The 26,621-nt window shown below is 42.5% G+C and overlaps 1 protein-coding gene across 13 annotated transcripts in view; it reads right to left on the reverse strand.

The window, feature by feature from the left end:
* Positions 1–26,621, reverse strand: part of BCAS3 (BCAS3 microtubule associated cell migration factor) — a 736,060-nt gene that overhangs the window by 692,785 nt on the left and 16,654 nt on the right. For all 13 annotated transcript variants that reach the window (XM_033183763.1, XM_033183759.1, XM_033183754.1 and 10 more), the window contains one exon: positions 15,141–15,247. In XM_033183763.1, the coding sequence (XP_033039654.1) occupies positions 15,141–15,247 (107 nt within the window). The remainder of the gene's footprint in view (positions 1–15,140; positions 15,248–26,621) is intronic.

Consider the following 26,621-nt stretch of genomic DNA (forward strand, 5'->3'; position numbering starts at 1 on the left):
ATTCTACAAAATTTTACTAGGCAGCACAAGTGTTAAAACTCCTTCCTCTTGGCCGGTAGCAGTGGCTCACGCCTGTAATCCCAGCACTCTGGGAGGCCGAGGCGGGCGGATCACAAGGTCAGGAGATCGAGACCATCCTGGCTAACACGGTGAAACCCCGTGTCTACTAAAAATACAAAAAATTAGCCGGGCGTGATGGCGGGCCCCTGTAGTCCCAACTACTCGGGAGGCTGAGGCAGGAGAATGGCGTGAACCCGGGAGGCGGAGCTTACAGTGAGCCGAGATCGCACCACTGCACTCCAGCCTGGGCTAACAAGAGCGAAACTCCGTCTCAAAAACAACAGCAGCAGCAACAAAACTCCCTCAGGTCTGATCCTGAGTTAAAAAAAAAAAAAGAAAGAAAGAAAAAAAAACCCTCCCCCAGGCATCCCGTCATTCTTTGGGGGCTCTACAGCCATTCATTTATACCTCTATCCTAATACTGATCAAACAGATCAAGGTTTTTCAACCTCAGCACTACCGATGTTTTGGACTCAACAACTCTTAGTTTGGGGAGGCTGTCCTGTACATTACAGGATGTGTAGCAGTATCTCTGGCTTCTATCTACCACATGCCAGCTGCAATCCCCAGTCATGACAATGAAAAAAAAATAGCCAAATGGCCCCTTGGAGAACAAAATTACTCCTGGCTGGGAACCACTGACACAGACTGCAAATATTTAGTGACATTTCCCCCAAGTAAGAAATTATCTCCTCAAGACAGCTCAGGTCTTAGTTTATCTGTATCTCATAATACTTGACAAAGACCCAAACATTTCAATGTGGCTGAATGGAAAAATTATGGTACTATTCTAATAAAAATATAAATGTTAGCAGGAAGGGCTAGAGTGGAAATAAAATAGATTTAAAGCAAAGAGCAAGAAATTGTTGTTTATTTGGGGAATTTCTCAGATTGAGTTTCTAGCAAACTTAGAATTCAAAAGTAGAGGCCAGGCGCGGTGGCTCAAGCCTGTAATCCCAGCACTTTGGGAGGCCGAGACGGGCGGATCACGAGGTCAGGAGATCGAGACCATCCTGGCTAACACGGTGAAACCCCGTCTCTACTAAAAAATACAAAAAAACGAGCCGGGCGAGGTGGCGGGCGCCTGTAGTCCCAGCTACTCGGGAGGCTGAGGCAGGAGAATGGCGTGAACCTGGGAGGCAGAGCTTGCAGTGACCTGAGATCCGACCACTGCACTCCAGCCTGGGCGACAGAGCGAAATTCCGTCTCAAAAAAAAAAAAAAGAATTCAAAAGTAGACAATTAAACCAATGAAAAAATAGAGTATAAGAATTACCCACACATCTATGGTATTATTCCAATTAATTGGGTAAAGAATGGTCATTTCAGGAAATGGTGCTGAATCAATTGGGTATCATTATTCTAAAAATAGAGATAAATAAGAAATAAAGCTTAGGCAGATGGACTGCTTTGGGCCAGGAGTTCAAGGCCAGCCTGCACAACATAATGAGAGCCCCTCTCTACAAAAAAAAAAAAAATTTTAAGTAGCCGGGCACGGTGGCACATGCTTATAGTACTAGCTGCTCAGGAGTCTGAAGCAGGAAGATCACCTGAGTCCAGGACTTGGAGGCTGCAGTGAGCTATAACTTGGAGGCTGCAGTGAGGTATAATGGCACCACTGCACTCCAGCCTTGGCAACAGAATGAGACTCTGTCTCTAAAAAATAAGGAAACGAAATGAAAAAGAAATAACCCTGACCCCATCTCATACCATACACATACAAAATTTTGGGGGTTTTTTGTTTGTTATTTGTTGTTTTAATGAATCTTAAACCTAAAGGTAAATACAACTCTCTAAAAGAAAAGGAACTTTCTTTTTTGAGACAAAGTCTCACTCTGTCACCAGGCTGGAGTGCAGTGGTGATCTTGGCTCACTGCAACTTCCGACTCCCGGATTCAAGTGATTCTCCTGCCTCAGCCTCCCAAGTAGCTGGGCTTACAGGTGTGTGCCATCACGCCTGGCTAATTTTTGTATTTTTAGTAAAGATGGGGTTTCACTGTGTTGGCCAAGATGGTCTCGATCTCCTGACCTCAGGTGATAAGCCCACCTCAGCCTTCCAAAATGCTGAGATTACAGGCGTGAGCCACCATGCCCAGCCTTTTTTTTTTTTTTTTTTTTTTGAGACAGAGTCTCACTCTGTCACCCAGGCTGGAGTACAGTGGCGCAATCTCGGCTCACTGCAACCTGTGCCTCCCGGGTTCAAGCAAGTCTCATGCCTCAGCTACCCAAGTAGCTGGGCTTATATGCACATACCATCATGCCCAGCTAATTTTTGTATTTTAGTAGCAATGGGTTTCACCATGTTGGCCAGGCTAGTCTTGAACTCCTGACCTGAAGTGGTCCGCCTGCCTTGGCCTCTCAAAGTGCTGGGATTACAGGCATGAGCCACCACACCCAGCCTAAGAGAATATTTTCATATCCTTGGAGTAAACAAAGATACAAAAAGAAATAATAATAGAGTAAAAGATAAAAAATCTGAACCACAATACTACTGTGTCAAATTTAAATGACCTGGATTTGATGACAGTGCTATGGCTATACATTTATTCTTAGGAAATTATACTAAATAATTTATGAAAACAGGCCAAGCACGATGGCTCACGCCTGTAATCCCAGTACTTTGGGAGGCTGAGGTGACTGGATCACTTGAGGCCAGGAATTCAAGAAGAGCCTGGCTAACATGCCAAAATCCCATCTTTACTAAAAATACAAAAAATTACCTGGGCATGGCGGCACATGCCTGTTGTCCCAGCTATTCAGGAGGCTGAGGCAGGAGAATTGCTTGAACCCAAGAGGCAGAGGTTGCAGTGGGCGAGATCGCGCCACTGCACTCCAGCCTGGGCAACAGAGCGAGACTCCATCTCAAAAACAATAATAATAATTTATGGAAATTATGGTTCAGAAAATATATGCATAGATACACAGACTGAGAGAATGACAAACAAATAAGGCAAAATCCATGATTGGTGAATCTCCATGATGGGCAACAGGAATACCTTGTATACATTATAAAGTTTTCTGGAAGTTTGAAATTTATTGCAAAATAAAAAGCATTTTTTGAAAAAGGGTCTTACTGTGTACCGTGATGCCCAGGCTGGAGGGCAGTAACATGATCATAGCTCACTGTAGCGTTGATCTCCCAGACTCAAGTGATCCTCTCCCCTCAACGTCCTGAGTTGCTGGAACCACAGGCACACGCCACGAGGACCGGCTAATGTTTTATTTTTGGTTGAGACGGGATCTCACTATGGTCCCCAGGCTGGTCTCAAACTTCTAATCTCAAAGGCTCCTCCCACCTCAGCCTCCCAAAGTGCTAGGATTACAGGCATGAACCACTGTGCCCAGCCTAAAAAGCATGTTTTATTTTTTGGAGACGGAGTCTTGCTCTGTCACCAGGCTGGAGTGCACTGGTACAATCTCGGCCCACTGCAACCTCCACCTCCCAGGTTCAAGTGATTCTCCTGCCTCAGCCTCCCGAGTAGCTGGGACTACAGGCGCCTGCCACCACGCCCAGTTAATTTTTGTATTTTTAATAGAGACGGGGTTTCACCATGTTGGCCAGGATGGTCTCGATCTCTTGACCTTGTGATCCACCCACCTCGGCCTCCCAAAGTGCTGGGATTACAGGCATGAGCCACCATGCCAAGCCCCCTTAAAAGCATTTTTAAAACCTCACAGCCTCACAGAAGATATCAACACATCCACAACAGAATGGCCAAAACGGAAAAGACTGACAATACCAAGTGCTGCTGAGAATGCAGAACAGACAGAAATTCCAAATACTTCTGGTGAGAGTACAAAGTTGGCAAAACCACTTTTGAAAACTATGTGGGAGTACCTACTAAAGGTAAACATGTACTTATCCTATGACACAATAAATCTACTCCTAGATCAACACCCAAGACAAATGAGTGTCTATATACAGCAAAAATTACCATTTTTTGTTTATGTCCATGAAAAATTACCATATACAAGAATTTTCAGAGCAACTTTATTAATACTCAAAAACTGGAAACAACAAAAATGTCTATCAGTCATATAATGGATTTTTTAAAAAATTATTGTATTCAAATGATAGATACTACACAGCAAAATTAATGTTACACACAATAGCATAAAAACAAATCTTACAGTCATAATGTTAAGAGACAAGCCAGAAATAAAAGTATACTTTTTAAATCTATGACCGTATTTTTTAGACATTCAAGAATAGAAAAAAACAAATCTGTGGTGATAGAAGTCAGAACAGCAGAATAATGGTTACTTGGAGGTGGAAAGAGGGTAGTATTGCCAAGGAAGTGGCACGAGGGATTCTTTTGAGGTACTGGAAATGTTCTATATCTTAATCCAGGATGATGGTTAGAATGTTATATATATATATATATATATATATATATATATATATATAATGTATATGTATTCAATCTATGCACATAAGATTTGTGCATTTTACTGTATGTATATTCAATAACATTTATCAGAAAAAAATTGCATTCCACAGACTTATAAATCAGCTTAGGTCCAAATAATATACTGTTTTAGAGTAGAAAATCATCAAAAAGATCTCAAATAAGAAAGAGTCAAACTTACAATGATAAATTTCAAACTCACAGTAATGTCTACTGCCTACGTCAAATCAACAAGAGTCACGCCACTATTTGCACACAGGGAAAAATTAAGTTTCAGATGCAAGACTTCTCTGAAGTGATACTTTAAGAAACATACTACAGGAAAAGATATTTTAATCCACCAATATGAGTAAATTCCAGAAGTTTCTTCAGTATTACTCTTCATTTCTGCTTTTATTCATCCATAACAACCAATTCCCTCCCACTGCAGATGTCTAAGGATCCACCTATTACTTCTCTTTCCAGGAAGAAGATAATGCACCAAAGAAAATAAAGTCCTATTCTCAACAAAGGCAATTTTTTTCACTGGACTCCATCCATATTCAACCTCTCTCTGCTTGCCAGTGTACCCAAATCACTAACTTTATATTACTCCCAAATGAAACCCATAAAAACTGTTTCCTGGCTAACAATCTTAACATGGCAAGGTCTATTGGCACCTAACCTCTAATAAATAGTAGACTAATTGGTATTTACCTCAAGAATGCCCTTGCATGTTTGCCCTAAAGCTTTTAGTGTATAAAAACTACACAAAAGCTTTAGGGCAAAAATTTCCTTTCAAGGAGCAGATGCACTTTTCTTAGATCAATGTGGTAGCGACACCTAGTGTTAGGTCATTGAAGTACCGCATATACACAGCTCCAAGAAAACACTACAAATACTAACTTTTGAAACGAAAATTCGGTCATCCCTCTGTATCCGCATGGGATCGGTTCCAGAATCCCTGTGGACACCAAAACCTCCAATGTTCAAGCCCCTTTTATAAAATGGCATGGTATCTGCACATAAACTATGAATATATAACCTATGCACATCCTTCTATATACTTTAAATCATCTCTAAATTACTTATAATACCTAATACAATGTAAGTGCTATGTAAATACCTATATTTTCATTTTTATTTGTGTTATTTTTTATTGTTGAATTATTTTTTACTTTTTTCCCAAATATTTTCTATCCATATTGACTGAATCCACGTATTCAGAATCCATGGATACCCAGGGCCAACTGTATACTGTTTCACACAATACAACCGCCATATTTTAGGTGCTGTAATAAATATATTCTCCATTTTTTTTTAGAAAAAATTAAGCATTTCAAAAGAAGATAAGACGCTGGGCGCAGTGGCTCATGCCTGTAATCACAGCACTGTGGGGAGGCCAAGGCAGGAGGATCGCTTGAGCTCAAGAGTTCAAGATCAGCCTGGGCAACATGGCAAAACCCCACCTCTACAAAAAAAAAAAAAAAAAAAAAAACACAAAAATTAGTTGGGCATGGTGGTGCATGCCTATGGTCCCAGCTACTAGGGAGACTGAGGTGAGGGAATCGCTTGAGCCCAGGAGGTTGAAGCCATGATTGCACCACTGCACTCCAGCCTGGGTGACAGAGCAAGACTATGTCTCAAAAAGAAAAGAAGAGAAGAGAAAACTAAGTAGGCATTTAAACAGATAGCAAAAATTATAGGAAAATATCAGAAGACTTTTACCACTGAAACTTTAAGTGAGAACCCTTTATTACTTGTAAGACAAGATGCTATACAATTTCTGCTTTACATGATTTTTAACATAGTCTAAGTCTAATAATCAAATTCTATTTCTGCTAAAATGATGCCATCTTTCATACTAAGCAGCACCAGTCCCCAGGTCAAGACTCTGGAAACATCTTTGACTTTCTTCTCTTCTAAATGTCTAACCACTTACCATGGTTTTTGGTAATCCTCTCACAGTAACAAACTTACTTCAGGCTCTGAACATCTAACATTTAGACAGTGTTGAAATTCACTCCTAACTAGCCTTATAACCTTTTCTTTTCTCCTGCTATTCATCCCACTGCAACCACAAAATCAATATTACAGACAGTTTTTGGAATGTATGTTTCCAAAAGCTTCTCAATGAGTCCAAATTATTATGGCTGAAAGAATAAGTCCAACTCCTCATTCTGCAATTCAAATCTCCTCCTTGAAAATTCTGTATCTCATTCTCATGACTACAAAGAATGTATAATCCTAAAATGAACGTTAATAATCACAGAATTGTTATTTGTGTGAAATAAAATAATACATGATTGCATGTCTAAACATACTTCTCAAAAACAACTCCTTCTCCAACTGGATGCCTTAATGATAGTGTTTTTCAAACCATTTGTCATAAAAGACCAATTTCCTTTTATTTTTCTAAAAGTTGGCACAAATGATACTTCTGTAAACTATATACATATGTTTGGAGAGTATGCACTGGCAAATACTACAGGTTTCTAAAAGCTTACTCTCATTTTCTGCACTTTACCTTTTTGCTGCCAGTAACAAATGATTCACTATCACCAGTTCATGGACCAGCAACAGTCTATGGTTCGCACATTTAAAACCAAATTCACTACCTTTCCACCCAAATCTGCTCTTCACATACCTTTCTTATTTTTAAAAGTGATATTACCTCTATTCAAAATCCTCCAATGGCTTCTACAACTAAGTAGTGGTGGTGGTGGTGGTGGTGGTGTTTTTGAGACAGAGTCTTGCTCTGTAGCCCAGGCTGGAGTGAAATGGTGCAATCTCGGCTCACTGAAAGCTCCACCTCCTAGGTTCACGCCATTCTCGTGCCTCAGCCTCCCAAGTAGCTGGGACTACAGGTGCCTGCCACCACGCCGGGCTAATTTTTTTGTATTTTTTGTATTTTTAGTAGAGATGGCATTTCACCATGTTAGCCAGGATGGTCTCGATCTCCTGACCTTGTGATCTGCCCACCTCAGCCTCCCAAAGTGCTGGGGATTACAGGTTTAGCCACTACACCCGGCAACTACAATTTTTACTGGGCAACAAAATTATACAAATAATTGCTAAAATATATACAAACGGCCAAGAAACATGAAAAAGTACTCCACATTATTAGTCATCAGGGAAATGCTAATGCTAAGTAAATCCTCAAGGTATAACCTACCAAAATAGCTAAAATTTAAAAGATCACAAAAATTAGCCAGGCATGGTGGCATGTGCCTGTAATCCCAGCTACTCTGGAGGCTGAGACATGAGAATCGATTGAACCCATGAGGTAGAGGCTGCAGTGAGCAGAGATCGCACCACTGCCCTCCAGCCTGGGCAATAGAGCGAGGCTCTGTCTAAAAAAACAAAAAAAACTAACCAAATATTGAACTCTAGTTAATTATATGCATGCAAAAGTAGTTAGGGGAAAGCATATTGATGTTTGCATTCCTCTGAAATGCACCGAATAAGATGGATATGAGAAAGTATAGTAGGCAGCTCTATGAACCCGTTCTGGTTCTGAGGGTTGCCTGAAAAAAAAAAAAATGGGAAAAAAGAAAGTATAGGAAAATTTTAAGGGTATACTCTAGTTGAGGGGTCTCCAATCCTGGGCCAGGCACTGGTTAGGAACCAGGCCTCACAGCAGGAGGTGAGAAGCAAGCAAGCAAAAGCAAAGCTTCATCTGTATTTACAGCTGCTCTCCATCACGCACAGTACTGCCTAAGCTCTGCCTCTCGTCAGGTCAGCAGCATTAGATTCTCATAGGCATGCGAACCCTGTTGTGAACTGCGCATGCCAGGGATCTAGACTGCATGCTCCTTGTGAGAATCCAATGCCTGATGACCTGTCACTGTCTCCCACCACCCCCAGATGGGACCATCTAGTTGTGGGAAAACAAGCTCAGAGCTCCCACTGGTTCTACATTATGGTGAGTTGTATAACTATTTCATTATATATTACAATGTAATAATAATAGAAATACACTGAACAATACATTTACTGTGCTTGAATCATACTGAAACTATTCCCACCCCGTGGGAAAACTGTCTTCCACAAAACCGGTCCCTGGTGCCAAAAACGTTGGGGACTGCTGCTCTAGATGGTGGGTATAAGTATTTTCACTGTAAAATTCCAACTTTGCTCTATATTTGAAATTTTAGATGTCCTTACAAGGGCTAAAACAAAGCCCTAGCCAACTGCCACCTCTTGGACATAATCTCTTACTCTTTGCTTTGCTCCCCTAACTCCAGCTAAACTGCCTCCTTACTGTTTAAATATAAGAAACATATTCTGCACCACAGAGTGTTTATACTGGCTTGGAGTGTTCCTCCCTCAAATACCCATATGGATAACTTCACACCACTCCACTATGGCACTGGATCTTTGAGAGGCTTTCCCAGACCATCCTATATAGAACAGCAACCCATGACAACACCAACCCCCTACCACACATAACATCTATCACCATCTAACATGGCACACATTTACTAAATCTAGCTTCCCCACCTACCAGAATGAAAATTCCACAAGGAGAATGACTTTGTTTTGTTCAGTGTTGTCTCAGCACCTTCAACACAGTCTGGCATGTAACACACAATTAATAAATCTTTGCTGAGTGAATGAATTAAAAATGTATGGGATAAGTACAAATGACATGGCTGTAAAAGAATGTAATTTGGAAAATCTATCAGGAGCCTTACTTTTATTGATCTCTCTAAACTATATGACCATAAAGATATTTATCTCAATATTCTTCTTTCTTCTTTTTTTTTTGAGAGGGTCTTGCTCTGTCACCCAGGCTGGCGTGCAGTGGCGCAATCACAGCTCACTGCAGCCTCGACCTCCTAGGTTCAAGTGATCCTCCTGTTTCAGCCTGAATTTTTGTGGTTTTTGGTTAGATGGGATATCACCATGTTGCCCAAGCTGCTCTTAAACTGCTGGCCTCAAGCAATACACCACTCTCAGCCTCCCAAAGTGTTGGGATTATAGGCATGAGCCACCATGCCCGGCCTCAATACTCTTTAAAGAGAAAAAATTTGAGAAATCTAAATCAATCTCTAACTATACAGAAAAGAACGCTTTCATCTCAGAACCTCTGTTTACTGTTTATTGTTCCAGTCTTACCCTAAGTATTTTTTAGCTTATATGCCACTTCCTTGTCATAATGTCATCCTTTTTCTCATATTACAACTTAAGTTGTATATGCATTTATTTTTATTTAAATCTCTCTCTCCTACTAGCTCCATGACAGCAAAGACCACATCTGTTGTGCTCACCACTGTATATCCCAGACATGTGCTGAATAAATGAACACCATTTAAATCTTCATAGTTCGTGGCCGCGCACGTTGGCTCATGCCTGTAATCCCAGCACTTTGGGAGGCTGAGCCAGGCAGTTCACGAGGTCAGGAGCTCGAGACCAGCCTTACCAACACAGTGAAACCCTGTCTCTACTAAAAATACAAAAATGAGCACGATGTGATGGCGCGTGCCCATAATCCCAGCTACTCAGCAAGGTGAGGCAGGAGAATCGCTTGAACCCAGGAGGCAGAGCCTGCAGTGAGCCGAGATCATGCTACTGCACTCCAGCCTAGGTGACAGAACAAGACTCCGTATCAAAAATAAAAAATAAAACAAAAAAAAACTTTGTAGTTCATGGCACCAATCTATCTAAAACTGGGAGAAGAGAACTTCAAAAAGTATGATATTTTGAGGTCAAGTGTGGTCGCTCACGCCTGTAATCCCAGCACTTTGGGAGGCTGAGGCAGGTGGATCACGTGAGGTCAGGAGTTTGAGACCAGCCTGGCCAATGTGGTGAAACCCCATCTCTACTAAAAATACAAAAATTACCTGGTTGTGGTGATGCATGCCTGTAATCTCAGCTACTCGGGAGGCTGAGGCAGGAGAACTGCTTGAACCCCGGAGGTGGAGGTTGCAGTGAGCCAAGATCGCGTCACCACACTCCAGTCTGGGCGACAGAGCAAGAGTCTCCAAAACAAAAAAAAAAAGAAAGGCAGCGTATAGAACTTCATTTTTTTCATATTTGAATCTCACCCCACTATTTGGTTTTTAAAATATATACGAAGATAATTTTGATTTTTTTAATTAAGAATTTTAAGCAAGAAAGCTTATACTTACCTCACCAAAAAAGAGTCAATAACATTGTTAGGGATGGTTGGAAAAAGGGGTTGTTTATCTGGAATGCCAACATAACAATCATTCTATGTCAAATCTGGTGTGTTTAAAGAAGGGATCTGACAGCTCAGGAAAGCTAGGAAAGCTGGTGTCATATACAAAGCAGTAGAGATTGGGGAGTAAACTACTGCACAGTTCTGCTTTTGAGCTGACTCTAATTAACGATATTCCTAGACATCATCTAAGTTCCATTCACATCTATGCACTTCAATAGACAATTTTTTTAAATGTTTAACCAGGATATGCTTATTTTCTTAACCTGAGACTCCCAGGTGGGACAGTTTTGTCTTTCTTTTTGAGACACAGTCTCAGTCTGTTACCCAGGCAAGAGTGCAGTGGCGCAATCTCGGCTCACTGCAACTTCCGCCTCCTGGGCTCAAGCAATTTTCCTGCCTCAGCCTCCCAAGTAGCTGGGATTACAGGTGCCCACGACCATCCCTGGCTAATTTTTGTACTTTTAGTAAAGATGGAGTTTCACCATGTTGGCCAGGATGGTCTCAAACTCTTGACCTCAAGTAACCTGCTTGCCTTGGCCTCCAAAGTGCTGGAATTACAGACATGAGCCACTGTGGGACAGTTATATTATACTCAACAAGAGGGAGTCCTGAGTATATACTACAAGAGCAAAAACTAAGCTAAGGTTTGGACAGGGGTTGATTTTCTGCCCACCTACACTTACTCAAAAGCAAAGACATAGCTAGGCATGATGGCTCACATCTGTAATCCCAGTGGTTTGGGAAGCCACAGCAGGAGGATGGCCTGAGGCCAGGAGTTCAAGACCAATCTGGGCAACATAGTGAGATATCATCTCTATTTTTAAAAAGCAGGCCAGGCACGGTTGCTCACACCTGTAATCCCAGCACTCTGGGAGGCCAAGGCCGGTTGATCACTTGAGGTCAGGAGTTCAAAACCAACCTGGCCAACGTGGTGAAACCCCGTCTCTCCTAAAAAAAAAACACACAAAAATTAGCTTGGCGTGGTGGCTCACACCTGTAGTCCCAGCTACTCAGGGGGCTGAGACATGAAAATCACTTGAACCTGGGAGGCAGAGGTTGCAGTGAGCTGAGATCACCCCCACTGCACTCCAAAAAAAAGAAAAGCAAATGCAAATACAATTGTCCCTCAGCATCTGTGGGGGATTGGTTCCACAAACCACCCATGGATACCAAAGTCCATGATGCTCAAGTACTTTACATAAAATGGCACAGTATTTGCATACAACCTTTACATATCCTCTCATATACTTTAAATCATCTCTTAATTACTTATAATACCTAGTACAATGTAAATGCTATGTAAATAACTGTCATACTGCATTGTTTAGGAAATAATGACAAGAAAGAAAACTCTATATGTGTTCAGTACAGATACAACCACCCTCTTTTTTAATTCCAAATATTTTCAATCCACAGTTGGTCGAATCTGCAGATGTGCAAAACACATACATAGAGGGCCAACTGTATGAATTACAGACTATAAAGATCCATGAGAGTCATTTTTTTCAGGTTGGCAAACAGGCTGCCCACTGTCTAGCATATGCTCATTGAATGAATAATGGTTATAAGTTTCAGAAGGGTTCCAACACAGTAATGGCTAACAGAGTAAAACATAAAAGATAATTATGAGTATTTGAAGGTACATCCTAATCTTTTACAAATGAAAACACTGGGGCTCAAAAAACGATATTCCAAATTCCAGCATTTTGGCATGCGGAGTATTTTGAGCTAAAGGAAATTAAAAGGCCTCAGAAGCCCTCAGAACCAAGGACTTCTGATGTTCTCCTGCTTCTCCCTCACAAGCACAAGGTGGAACTCTCTAAAGTTCCCTTTCCTGAAGCTCTTCTAGAAGAAACACAATTGCCTCCCTCTCCCCTCTCTGAAATTTCTTCAACCAGAGAAGATTAATCTCAAATTGCAGGAAGGAAAACCGAGAAACGACATCACACCTAGACAGACTTTGTCACAGGCTATCATCTCTGCTCAGGTCCCATTTCCAAGAGAATCACTTAGAAACGATTTTCTGCTCTTTGGGCCCCTTCAACTTTCTTGAGAATGACTGACTAACTCTCAAAATTGACTACATTCCTCCTTTTCCTTCTCCCCTATGAAGAGAGCACTATGTAAGCTTCAGCCATCTGGCCCTTCTTTGAGTCTCATTTTATGTGGCTCTCGTGCATGTGTATGCTTTTTCCTCCTGTTAATCTATTGTCAATTTATTTCAGAGGGAGAAAGGAAAATTCCCTTCACCTCTACAAAAACTGAACCTAAACTACAAAACTACTCGCATGTCATATCTTTAGCAATCACATTTGAAAAGTGATGAAGTATAGCTCTTAGATCATGGGCTTTGAATTTGAATTCAGACATAACTAGGTTAAAATTCTACTTCCACCTCTTAAAAGCAGTGTGACCTTACCACCTGTAAAACAAGGTAACTTCTACATTAGATGAGATAATATGTATATAAACCTCTTTGACCATAATGAGAGCTCAATCAATGAAACATAAGAAGCTTATTTTCCCAGATTGTCTTTTTTTTTTTTTTTTTTTTTTCCTGAGACAAGGTTTCACTCTGTCACCCAGGCTGGGCGCGGTGGCTCACACCTGTAATCCCAGCACTCTGGGAGGCCGAGGCAGGCAGATCACGAGGTCAGGAGATGGAGACCATCCTGGCTAACACAGTGAAACCCCATCTCTACTAAAAATACAAAAAATTTGGCCGGGCGCAGTGGCTCAAGCCTGTAATCCCAGCACTTTGGGAGGCCGAGACGGGCGGATCACGAGGTCAGGAGATTGAGACCATCCTGGCTAACATGGTGAAACCCCGTCTCTACTAAAAATACAAAAAACTAGCCGGGCGACGTGGCGGGCGCCTGTAGTCCCAGCTACTCGGGAGGCTGAGGCAGGAGAATGGCGTGAACCCGGGAGGCGGAGCTTGCAGTGAGCTGAGATCCGGCCACTGCACTCCAGCCTGGGCGGCAGAGCGAGACTCCGTCTCAAAAAAAAAAAAATTAGCCGGGCATGGTGGCAGGCGTGTGTAGTCCCACCTACTCGGGAGGCTGAGGCAGGAAAATGGCGTGAACCCAGGAGGCAGAGCTTGCAGTGAGCCAAGATCACACCACTGCACTCCAGCCTGGGCGACAGAGCAAGATTCTGTCTCAAAAAAAAAAAAAAAAAAAAATTCAAGCCTCTCAAAATATAATCTAGGCATAAGGAGGAATAAAGACTAAAGACCTTAAGCACTCAAAGATAAACAGAAATTAACTTTAAACTATTAAAAGTCATGCCTCTAATTATAACCAAAACAAGCGAGCAGTTAAAGCAACCTGAGTACCACCAAAGGAATGTGTTCAATCCAGTCAACACCCCTAATCACACAGGCTCAACTCTCTTGTTAAATGTATAGCTTCCTCTTTGTCTTCAATTCTGTCAACAAACAGCATAATGAAGCAAAATGTAGTCTCTATTAATAAGAAAAATTTACATTTACAAAACCCTTTTGTTTTATCACAACCTAGAAATATTCCTCTCAGTAAGAAAAAAAAACTACCAAATTTTAAGTACTTTCTCCATGCCTTTGGAACAATACCAAAATTACAAAGAACATTGCAAGACCTTGAAACATGTCAACTACACTTCCCAAAAGGCAAAAGAAAAAGAACACTTGTAATTTTGTGACATACCAGCATGATTCTTCTACCTCTGCAAAGTAAAGCCAAGTTAAAAAAAAAAAATCCCACATCTTAGATACTTAATAATATGATAATTATAAAAACAGAATTGGCCAGACACAGTGGCTCATGCCTGTAACGCCCACACTTTAGGAGGCCAAGTAGGAGGATTACTTGAGCCCAGGAGTTCAAGACCAGCCTGGGCAACACAGTAGGCCCCTATGTCCATTTAAAAGTATTAAAAATTAGCTGGGTGTGGTAGCACGTGCCTGTAGTCCCAACTACTCCAGAGACTGAGGCAGGAGGATCACTAGAGGACAGAGTGAGTTACAATCATGCCACTGCCCTCGAGCCTGGGTGACAGAGACTCTGTCTCAAAAAAAAACAGAACAGAATGGAAGACCAAACTTCATCAGAAGTGACTTATCAAAAAATAAACATTTTTTTAACTTAAAAAACGTTGGCCAGGCGCGGTGGCTCATGCCTGTAATCCCAGCACTTTGGGAGGCAGGGGCAAGCGGATGACGAGGTCAGGAGATCGAGACCATCCTGGCTAACAAGGTGAAACCCCGTCTCTACTAAAAATACAAAAAATTATCCAGGGATGGTGGTGGGTGCCTATAATCCCAGCTACACTGGAGGCTGAGGCAGGAGAATGGCGTGAACCCGGGAGGCGGAGCTTGCAGTGAGCCGAGATCACGCCACGGCACTCCAGCCTGGGCAACAGAATGAGACTCTGTCTCCAAAAAAAAAAAAAGTATCTACAGATTTCACATAAGCTAACATGCTGGGAAGTATAATGTTTTAGGTATTCAACCACATGTGTACTTACAGGGACACTCCAGACCTGCATTCCATCACTGTAGCCAATCATAATCAGCAAAGGTGGTTCATTCCCAGTGCTATGTATTTCATGAAATTCCAGATTTCTTGATGTATCTGCAATACAATTAAGTAACAAAGAAGCTAACTTAAAAGACATAATGTCAGTCAAGAAAACAACAGTATTTCTTTAATGCCTGATTCAATCTTTACACTTCTCCAGTGACTATCCTCTCTTCTCTTAATAGACAGAATTCTCAAAGTTGTCCATCCTGGCTATTTCCTTATATATCTGTCATTCATTGGCCCATTTCAACATAGCTTCTAGCCACACCATTTAAATAATATCAAACATTTAAGGGGAAAAAAAAAAAAAGACAGGGCTGGGCATGGTGGCTTACACCTATAATCCCAGTATTTTGAGAGGCCAAAGTAGAAGGATCACCTGAGACCAGGAGTTCAAGATCAGCCTAGGCAACACAGCAAGATCCTGTCTCTATTTAAAAAAAAAAAAAATAGTCCAGGCCTGGTGGCTCACGCCTGTAATCCCAGCACTTTGGGAGGCTGAGGCAGGCGGATCATGAGGTCAGGAGGTCGAGACCAGCCTGGCCAACATGGTGAAACCCCGTCTCCACTAAAAAATACAAAATTTAGCCGGGTGTAGTGCCGCGCCTGTAATCCCAGCTACTGGGGAGGCTGAGGCACAAGAATCACTTGAACCCAGGAGGCGGTGGTTGCAGTGAGCCGAGATCACACCACTGCACTCCAGCCTGGGCAATAGAGCAAGACTCCATCTCAAAAATAATGATAATATTATTATTATTAGCTGGGCTTGGTGGCACACACTTACAGTCCTAGATACTCTGGAGACTGAAGTGGAAGGAGCCTTTAAACAAACTAATCCAAGACTGCGGTGAGCTATGATGGCACCACTGTACTACAGCTTGGGTGACAGAGCAAGGCCCTGGCTCTAAAAATAATAATAACATCAATTCTACACAAACTTTTTTTTTTTGAGACAGAGTCTCACTCTTTCATGCAAGCTGGAGTAGAGTGGAGCCATCATAGCTCACTGCAGCCTTGACTTTCTATGCTCAGGTGATCCTCCCACCTCAGCCTCCCAAGCAGCTGGGACTACAGGCATATGCCATAATGCCCAGCTAATTTTTTGTATTTTTTGTGGAGACAGGGTTTCGTCATGTTGCCCAGGCTGGTCTCAAACTCCTGAGTTCAAGCAGTCCACCTGCCTCAGCTTCCCGAAGTGCTAGGATTACAGGTATGAGCTATCACGTCCGGCCTTACACGCTTTTCTAAAAAACAGAAGAGAAGGCAATAAGTACCAACTCATTCTGAGGCAATCAAAACTAGACTAAGAAATTACAAGAAAACTATACATTAATCCTCCTCAGGAATGTACATATAAAAATGCTTTACAAAGAAAACAAAAATACAAAGACTAGCAAATTGGATTCCACAATATACAAAGGATAATCAACCACTAAAATATAGGGTTTATCCCACAAATGTAAGATGGGTTAACATTGGAAAAATCAATTATAACTTGCCAACATTAACAGAATAAAGGCGAAAAATCATATGATCATTTCAACATATGTTAAAAAAGCATTTGCTAAATTGCAATAGCTATTTTATTTTTAAAACTCAGCAAATCAAGAATAAAGGATGTCTATGAAAATACTGTAGCTAATTATGGTAAAAGACTGAATGCTTCCTCCCTATGAGGCAGAACAAGGCAAAAATGCCCAAACTTAAAACTTATATTCAACACTGTACTAGAGGCCCTAGACAGGGCAATTAGGAAAGAAAAATAAACGACATAAAGATTGAAAGGAGAAGAAGTACAGTTGACCCTTGAACAATGTGGAGGGTAGGGGTGCTGAGTCCCCCGTCACCCAATGAAGTCAAAATCCACATATAGACTGAGTAATCCCAGCACTTTGGGAGGTCAAGGTGCGCATACCACTTGAGCCCAGGAGTTTGAGACCAGCCTGGGCAACATGGCAAAACCCTATCTCTACAAAAAATACAAAAATTGGCCGGGCGCAATGGCTCATGCCTGTAATCTCAGTACTTTGGGAGGCCGAGGCAGGTGGATCACCTGAGGTCGGGCATTCGAGACTAGCCTAACCAACATGGAGAAATCCTGTCTCTACTGAAAATACAAAATTAGCCGGATGTGATGGTGCACGCCTGTAATCCCAGCTACTTAGGAGGCTGCAGTAGGAGAACTGCTTGAACCCGGTAGGCAGAGGTTGCGGTGAGCCGAGATCAAGCCATTGCACTCAAGCAACAAGAGCAAAATTCTGTCTCAAAAAACAATAATAATAATACAAAAATTAGCTGGGCTTGGTGAAAAGCATCTGTAGTCCCAGTTGCTGGGGAGACTGAAATGGGAATATCGCTTGAGCCCAGGAGGTCAAGGATGCTGTAAGTTGTGATCACACCACTGCACTCCACTCCAGCCTGGGTGACAAAGTGAGACCCTATCTCCACCAAAAAAAAAAAAAAAAAAAAAAATGTATAGTATGAGTTTTGGGGGTTGTTTTGTTTTGTTTTTGACAGAGTCTCGCTCTGTTGTCCAGGCTGGACAACAGTATAGTGGCACAATCTCAGCTTACTGCAGTCTCCACCACACCTGGTTAATTTTTGTATATTTAGTAGAGATGGGGTTTTGCCATGTTGCCCAGGCTGGTCTTGTGTGCCTGCCCTCAAGAGATCCGTCTGCCTCGGCCTCCCAAACTGCTGGGAGGGAATACATGTATGAACCACCATTTATAACTTTTGACTCACCCAAAAACTTAACTGCTAATAGCTTACTGCTAGCCAGAAGGCTTACTGTTAAAATAAACAGTCAGTTAACACATATTTTGTATGTTATATGTTTTATATACTATATTCTTAGAATATACAGAAGAGAAAATATATGTACTATCCATTAATGGAAGTGGATCATCAAAAAAGTCTTCATCCTGCTGGGTGCGGTAGCTCAGGCCTGTAATCCTAGCACTTTGGGAGGCTGAGGAGGGTGGATCACCTGAGTTCAGGAGTTCTAGACCAGCCTGGCCAACATGGTGAAACCCCACCTCTACCAAAAATACAAAAAATTAGCCAGGAGTGGTGGTGGGCACCTGTAATCCCAGCTACTCAGGAGGCTGAGGCAGAAGAATTGCTTAAACCCGGGAGGTGGAGGTTGCAGTGAGCCGAGATCACACCACCGCACTCCAGCCTGGGCAATGACAGCAAAACTCCATCTCCAAAACAAAAAACATTTTCATCCTTGTCTTCACAGTGAGTAGGCTAAGGAAGAGGAAGAACAGGAGGGGTTGGTCATCTCCCTCAGGGGTAACAGAGACAGAGGAGGTGGAGAAGGTGGAAGGGAAGGCAATAGATGCAGGCATGCTCAGTATAACTTTATGGAAATATACTATACTTTCTCTCTGACATTTTTGCAAATTTCTCTAAAAATGTTTCTATACAGTACCAATCCTTCTTCCACCATTTGCTTTCATTTCAGTGCCAGTATTATAGAAAGATCAATGTCTAAAAGAAGTCAAAAGCAGTCTTAAACAATTAGAAGCTTTCTGGCAGACTGTTTAACATCAATCTTCTGGCACTGTTTCTTCTACATCTTCTTCCTCATCACCTGGCACTGGTTTGGAAGCACTGAGCTCCATCAATCTGTCTTCTCTTAACTTCTCTGGTGTGGTATCTATTAATTCTTGAATTTCTCCAAAATCGGTATCTTGAAATGCTTCACTTCTCATCTTTTTTGCCGTATCTACAACTTCTTTCGTGATTTTTTTTTTTTTTTTTTTTTGAGACAAGTCTCACTCTGTTGCCCAAACTGGAATGCAGTGGCATGATCTCGGCTCACTGAAACTCTGCCTCCCAGGCTCAAGCGATTCTCATGCCTCAGCCTCCCAAGTAGCTGGGATTACAGGCATCACCACTCCTGGATAATTTTTGTATTTTTAGTAGAGACAGGGTTTCACCATGTTGGCCAGGCTGGTCTCGAACTCCTGACCTAAGGTGATCTGCCAGCCTGGGTGTCCCAAAGTGCTGGGATTACAGGGATGAGCCACCATGCCCAGCCCTCTTTCATGACTTTCTTGATGGTACCTATCGTAAATCCTGTAAGTCATGCAAAACATCTGGACAGTTTTCCCAGCAGGAATTTATTGTTTCAAGCTTGCTAACTTTCATGGTTATTTCTGTAACACTGACGGCACCTTCAAGGGTGTGATCCTTCCAGACTTTCCTGATGTTCTATCAGGGTTCTCTTTCACAGAGCTGACAATCCTTTCCATAGAGTACCATGTGTGGTGAGCCTTAAAAGGTCTGTGTGAGCCTTTGATCTAGAGGCCTATGTCAAGATAGAGACACTGTGTCTGGGGGCAAGAAGACCACTTCCATACCTTTGGCGTTGAATTCATGAGATTTCACGTGGCCACGGGCACTGTGCAATATCAATAAAACTTTTTTTTTTTTGAGACTGAGTCTCCCTCTGTCTCCCAGGCTGGAGTGCAGTGGCTCAACCTCAGCTAACTGTAACCTCTGCCTCCTGGGTTCAAGCGATTCTCCTGCCTCAGCCTCCTGAGTAGCCAGGATTATAGGCATGCACCACCATGCCCAGCTAATTTTTGTACTAGTAGAGATGGGGCATCACCACGTCGGCCAGGCTGGTCTCGAACTCCTGACCTCAAGTGATCCACTCGTCTCGGCCCCCCAAAGTGCCGGGATTATAGGCGTGAAGCACTGCACCCAGCCTCAAAAAAAAACTTTAAAAGGCAGTCTCTTACTGGTCAGGTACTTCCTGACTTTGGGAACAAGCATCAATGGAGCCAATCCAGAAAAAGGGTTCCCACTGTCTAGTCTTCTTGTGATACAAGGAAAAGACTAGCAGCTGCTGTTTATCTTTTCCCTCCAAGATTGGGGGTTAGCAGCATTATAGATAAGGACAGTCCTGATTATAAACTTGACTGCATTTGCACAAAACAACAGAGTTAGTCTATCCCTTCCTGGCCTTACTTCCGGGTGCACACTTCTCTTCCTTACTAATAAATGTCTTCTGTGGCATTTTTTTCCCAGAATAGGGCACTTCTGTCAGCATTAAAAACTCATTCAGGCAGATAACCTTTCTCCTCGATGATTTTCTTAATGGCATCTGGGAACTCCCCTGCTGCCTATTGATTGGCAGAAGCTGCTTCTTTTTATCTTGACATTTTTTAAACCAAACTTCTTTCTACCATTATCAAATCACCCTTTTCTGGCATTAAATTCTCCAGTTTTAGATTTTTCACCACCTTCCTTTTGCTTTAAGTTGTCATATAATGACTTTGCTTTTTCTCAAATCATATTAGAGTCTATAGGTAAGTCTTTCTTACAGCATCCTGCACCCCTGTAAAAGCTGCATTTATCTTAGATTTTTTTTTCTTTTTTGAGACAAGGTTTCACTCCCATTGCCCAGGCTGAAGTGTAATGTGCTATCTCAGCTCACTGCAACCTCTGCCTCCCAAGCTCAAGCAGTCTCCTGCCTGGGACTATAAGCACACGCCACCACATTCAGCTAATTTTTATAGAGACGGGGTTTTGCCACGTTGCCCAGGCTGGTCTCTACAAAAATATACAAAAGTTAGCCAGGCGCTGTGGCACACACCTAGAGTCCCAGTTACTTGGGAGGCTGAGTTGGGAGGACTGATTGAGCCCCAGAGGTGGAGGTTGCAGTGAGCTGAGAGTGTACTACTGCACTCCAGCCTGGGTGACAGAGGAAGACCCTGTCTCGAAGAAAAAAAAAAAATTCCTTTTCTTTTTTTACAATAATCCTTAGGCCAGATTCCTTTATCTTGAAATGGTGGGCAATCACAGCTGCAGACTTCAATCTGCAGTACATATCAATCAATTCAACTTTTTACCATGATGTCATGACTTCTCTCTGTTTCTTGGGAGAATCTCCAGCATCACTAGTGGGCACTTCATATGGGACCCATCGTGCTATTCAAGGTTTATAGTTGTTACAATTAACATGATGCAAAATACGTGAGGATCCAGAGAGATCACTTTCTACTGTGACACAGCAATTTACTAGAAACATAAACTGCTCACCAGAGATGATTTTAAGTGGATACTTGCAATTCTTGAGCTCCCTGTGACAGCAGCAGGAGGTCACTACAAAATTATTACAGTAGTACAGTATGTACTACAGTTAATTTTATGCAGTTAAAATTCAATACTGCATCTATACATTTGTTTACATGATTATAGATGGCACCACGTACTGTCTGTTAAGTGTGCGTGTACATTTCGATACATCTTAACTTTTTATAATAGATTTGTGTGTGTATATCTATACATACATATATACATAGAGAGAAAGACAGACAGACAGAGATACATCCTTTTTTTTTTTTTTTTTTTTTTGGGGGGACAGAGTCTCACTCTGTCACCCAGGCTGGAGTGCACTGGCACAATCTTGGCTCACTGCAACCTCCACCTCCTGGGCTCTAGCACATCTCCTGCCTCAGCCTCCCAAGAAGCTGGGATTACAGGCGTGTGCCACCACGCCCAGCTAATGGTTTTTTGTGGGTTTTTTTGTTTTTGGGGGTTTTTTTTTTGTATTTTTAGTAGAGATGGAGTGTCACTATGTTGGCCAGGCTGAACTCCTGACTTCAAATAATCCACCCGCCTTGGCCTCCCAAAGTGCTGGGATTACAGACGTGAGCCCCCGTGCCCGGCCTAGATTTGTGTATATTTTATAGTAAATGATAAAATAGGTTAGTATCTATACATCTCATGCATTCATATCTTTTTCTTAATTTTTTTGATGTTTCTAGGCTATGTGGTTCATCTGCAAGTTTTTGTCAAAGTGTCACACAAATCTCCAAAAAATTTTCCACCGTATTTATTCCAAAAAGTCTGGGTATAACTAAAGTGGACCTGCACAGTTCAAATCCATGTTATTAAAGGGTCAACTATATTCTATTTTTTACGTGTTGCTTACATAAGCATTAGATTTGTAAAAACTCATTCACTAATGTATACTTTTGCGTTATTTGCCATATTTTGTACAATAAATGTTTTTAAAAATCATAAAGCAATAAACATTCCTCTTCCTCAACTTGATTTCATCACTCTTCTGACTTTTTTTTTTTTTTTGGAGACAGACTCTGACTCCATCAACCAGGCTGGAGTGCAGTTGTACGATCTCAGCTCACTGCAACCTCCATCTCTAGTGCCTCAGCCTCCTGAGTAGCTGGAATTACAGATGTGCGTCACCATCCCTAGCTAATTTTTGTATTTTTAGTAGAGGCAGGGTCTTGCCATGTTAGCCAGACTGGTCTCAAACTCCTGACGTCAAGTGATCTGCCCACCTAGGCCTCCCAAAGCGCTGGGATTACAGGCGTGAGCCACTGCACCCGGCCTCCCCTCTCCTAGAAGCTAAATTCCTCAATTGGGTTATTCACAACTGTCATCATTTTTCATCTAACATTTACCACAAACCCACTTCAGAATGTCCCTAACACGCCTCCCAAGTGATTTTTGGTCACCACTAATGGTGACCAATAATCTCTAAATTGTTCAATCCAATAGATAATTTTCAAGCACATCTTTTTTTTTTTTTTTTTTTTTGAGACGGAGTCTTGCTCTGTCTCCCAGGCTGTAGTGCAGTGGCAAGATCTCGGCTCACTGCAAGCTCCACCCCCCAGGTTCATGCCATTCTCCTGCCTCAGCCTCCCAAGTAGCTGGGATTACAGGCGCCTGCCACTACGCCCGGAATTTTTTGTTTTTTTTTTTAGTAGAGACGGGGTTTCACCATGTTAGCCAGGATGGTCTCAATCTCCTGACCTCGTGATCCACCCGCCTCGGCCTCCCAAAGTGCTGGGATTACAGGCATGAGCCACCATGCCTGGCCCAAGCACATCTTTTTAGACTACTCAGCAACTATAACCAATGGTCACCATCTATTCCTTAAAATACTCTCCCTTGGTCTTTCAGGGATAATCCTCTAACTTTTCTTCACTTTCTCTACTCACTCTTTCACCATTCTCTCTGCTGTGGCATTCTTTTCTACCTAGTCTCTAAATACTGGAGTTACTCAAAACCAATTTCTAAATTTCCATTTCTTACCATATATCCTCTCCTAGGTTAACTCATTCCACCCACTACTTCAATTAGTATCTGCTAGTGACTTCCTCAATATGGAGTTTGGATGTCTCAATAGAAGTGCAAATTCCACTCAAAGATCATGATTTCCTCACCAAGCCTGATTTTCCTCCAGGGTTCCTTATTTTGGTGAAAAACATCATTATCCCATTGGCAAAGCCAGGAACCACTTTCTTCCTCACCTATAACAGTAAATCTATCCCAAGTCCCTGTGTCTTCCTAAACTGTTCTCTTCATTCCTCTTACACCACCACCACCCTGTCCCAGCTACTACAGCTACTCCAAAAGCATACATGGCTTCCTGCATCCACCACTGCTCACCAAACTTCACATTAGAGTTGAACTGCTGTTTTTTGTTTTTGCTTTTGTTTTTGAGACAGTGTCTCACTCTGTTGTGCAAACTGGAGTACAATGACACAAGACTCATTACAGCCTTAACCTCCTGGGCTCAAGCAATCCTCTTGCCTCAGCCTTCCATGTAGCTGGGACCACAGGTATGCACCACCATGCCTGGCTAATTTTTTTATTTTTTTGTAGAGATGGGATTTCACTCTGTTGCCCAGGCTGGTCTCAAACTTCTGACCTCAAGCAGTCCTCCACCTTGGCCTTCCAAAGTGCTGAGACTACAGGTGTGAACCACCATGCCCAGCCAAAACTGCTCTTTTTTTTTTTTTGAGATGGAGTCTTTCTCTGTCACCCAGGCTGGAGTGCAGTGGCTCGATCTTGGCTCACTGCAACCCCCACCTCCCAGCAGCAAACTGCTCTTTTAAAAACACAAATAATGACATATCTCTTTACCTCCATCTCCTGCATTAGTGCATCCTACTCTTAAAGATAAAAATCAAAACCAGCCGGGCATGGTGGCTCACACCTGTAATCCCAGCACTTTGGGAGGCCGAGGCGGGTGGATCACAAGGTCAGGAGATTGAGACCATCCTGGCGAACACGGTGAAATCCCGTCTCTACTAAAAATACAAAAAAATTAGCCAAGTGTGGTGGCGGGCGCCTGTAGTCCTAGCTTCTAGGGAGGCTGAGGCAGGAGAATGGTGTGAACCCAGGAGGCGGCAGAGCTTGCAGTGAGTGGAGATTGCGCCACTGCACTCCAGCCGAGGTGACAGAGTGAGACTCTGTTTCAAAAAAAAAAATCAAAACAATTAAACGGCTAATACATCAGTAATTCTTTTTTTTTTTTTTTTTTTTTTTTTTTTTTTTTTTTGAGACAGAGTCTCGCTCTGTCACCCAGGCTGGAGTGCAGTGGCCGGATCTCAGCTCACTGCAAGCTCCGCCTCCCGGGTTTATGCCATTCTCCTGCCTCAGCCTCCCTAGTAGCTGGGACTACAGGCGCCCGCCACCACGCCCGGCTAGTTTTTTGTATTTTTTTAGTAGAGACGGAGTTTCACCGTGTTAGCCAGGATGGTCTCGATCTCCTGACCTCGTGATCCGCCCGTCTCGGCCTCCCAAAGTGCTGGGATTACAGGCTTGAGCCACCGCGCCCGGCCACATCAGTAATTCTTTAATGCCCATTTTCTTTCAACAGGAATTCACTCTGGCAATGTTAATAGAACATGATTCCATACCCAGCAAAATTCAGAATTATAAAATTATGTACCTAGGGCATAATTATTTTTATACCTGACATTTAAATTGTGTTTTTGGCCAGGCGTGGTGGTTCACGCCTGTAATCCCAACACCTCGGGAGGCCAAGGTGGGCAGATCACTTGAGGTCAGGAGTTCAAGACCAGCCAGGCCAACATGCTGAAACTAAAATACAAATATTACTAAAAATACAAAAATTAGCTGGGCATGATGGTGCATACTTGTAATCCTAGATACTTGGGAAGCTGAGGCAGGAGGACTGCTTGAACCCAGAAGGCAGAGGTTGCAGTGAGTCAAGTTTGTGCCACTATACTCCAGCCTAAGGAACAGAGTGAGACTTCGTCTCATAAATAAATAAATAAATGGTGTTTTATAAGTTCCTATGTGCTTTTGTGTACATCATCAAATCTGACATATCAACTCTGTTTTAATTATTTATTTTTGAGACAGAATCCTGTTTCGTTGTTGTTGTTGTTTGCTTTTCGTTTTTTGTTTTTTTTCGAGATGGAGTCTTGCTCTGTCCCCAAGGCTGGAGTGCAGTTATGCAGTCTCGGCTCACTGCAACCTCTGCCTCCTGGGTTCAAGCAATTCTCTCTGCCTCAGCCTCCCAAACAACTGGGATTACAGGTGCCCGCCACCACACCCAGCTAATTTTTGTATTATTTAGTAGAGATGGGGTTTCACCATGTTGGCCAGGCTGGTCTTGAACTCCTCACCTCAGGTGATCCACTCACCTCAGCCTTCCAAAGTGCTAGGATTACAGGCGTGAGCCACCGCACCCCACCTATTTTCTTTACTGGTTTCTTTTTTCTTATTCTACCTCTAAATCTGAACTTTACGGTCTTTCCTATAGAGACATCTAGCATTTTTGCATGGTTTCAGCCAACTACAATGTCCTCCCTTCCTTTGATTCACCCATCCTTCAAAAACTTGTCCAGTCTTAACTTACCTGTGAATCTTCCATGACTGCAATCAGTATACGCTCTCTCCTTAGAAAACTGTTTGCAATTGGTGGGAGGATAGGGATACTAGACTTCTACTCACACCTCAAAAGTCAAGGTGTAAAGTGAAACCGAATCTTTTTTTTTTTTTTTTTTTTGAGACAGAGTCTCACTCCATCACCCAGGCTGGAGTGCAGTGGTGCGATCTCGGCTCACTGCAACCTCCACCTCCTGGGTTCAAGCAATTCTCCTGCCTCAGCCTCCCAAGTAGCTGGGATTATGGGCACCCACCACCATGCCCAGCTTTTTTTTTTTTTTTTTTGTATTTTTAGTAGAGACGGGGTTTTAACATGTTGGCCAGGCTGGTCTCGAACTCTTGATCTCAGGAGATCTAACTGCCAAAATGCTGGGATTACAGGCATGAGCCACTAAGCCCGGCCAAAACTGAATCTTTCTTCTCAAACCTGCTTCTTTCTTTTCCTTCCTTCCTTCCCTCCCTCATTTATTCATTTATTCATTCAGAGATAGGGTCTTGCCCTGTCACCCAGTCTGAAGTGCACTGGCACAAACACAGCTCACTGAAGCCTCGACCTCCTGGACTGAAGCAATCCTCCCACCTCAGCCCCTCGAGTAGCTAGGACTACAGAGACATACCACCACACTCAGCTAATTTTTTTGTATTTTTTTTTTGGTAGAGATGGGGTTTTGCCATGTTGCCCAGGCTGGTCTTGAACTCCTGGGTTCAAGTGATCTACTGTCTTGGCCTCCCAAAG

The sequence above is a fragment of the Trachypithecus francoisi genome, unplaced genomic scaffold (assembly GCF_009764315.1).
Source record: "Trachypithecus francoisi isolate TF-2019V2 unplaced genomic scaffold, Tfra_2.0 Lachesis_group20, whole genome shotgun sequence".
NCBI lineage: Eukaryota > Metazoa > Chordata > Mammalia > Primates > Cercopithecidae > Trachypithecus > Trachypithecus francoisi.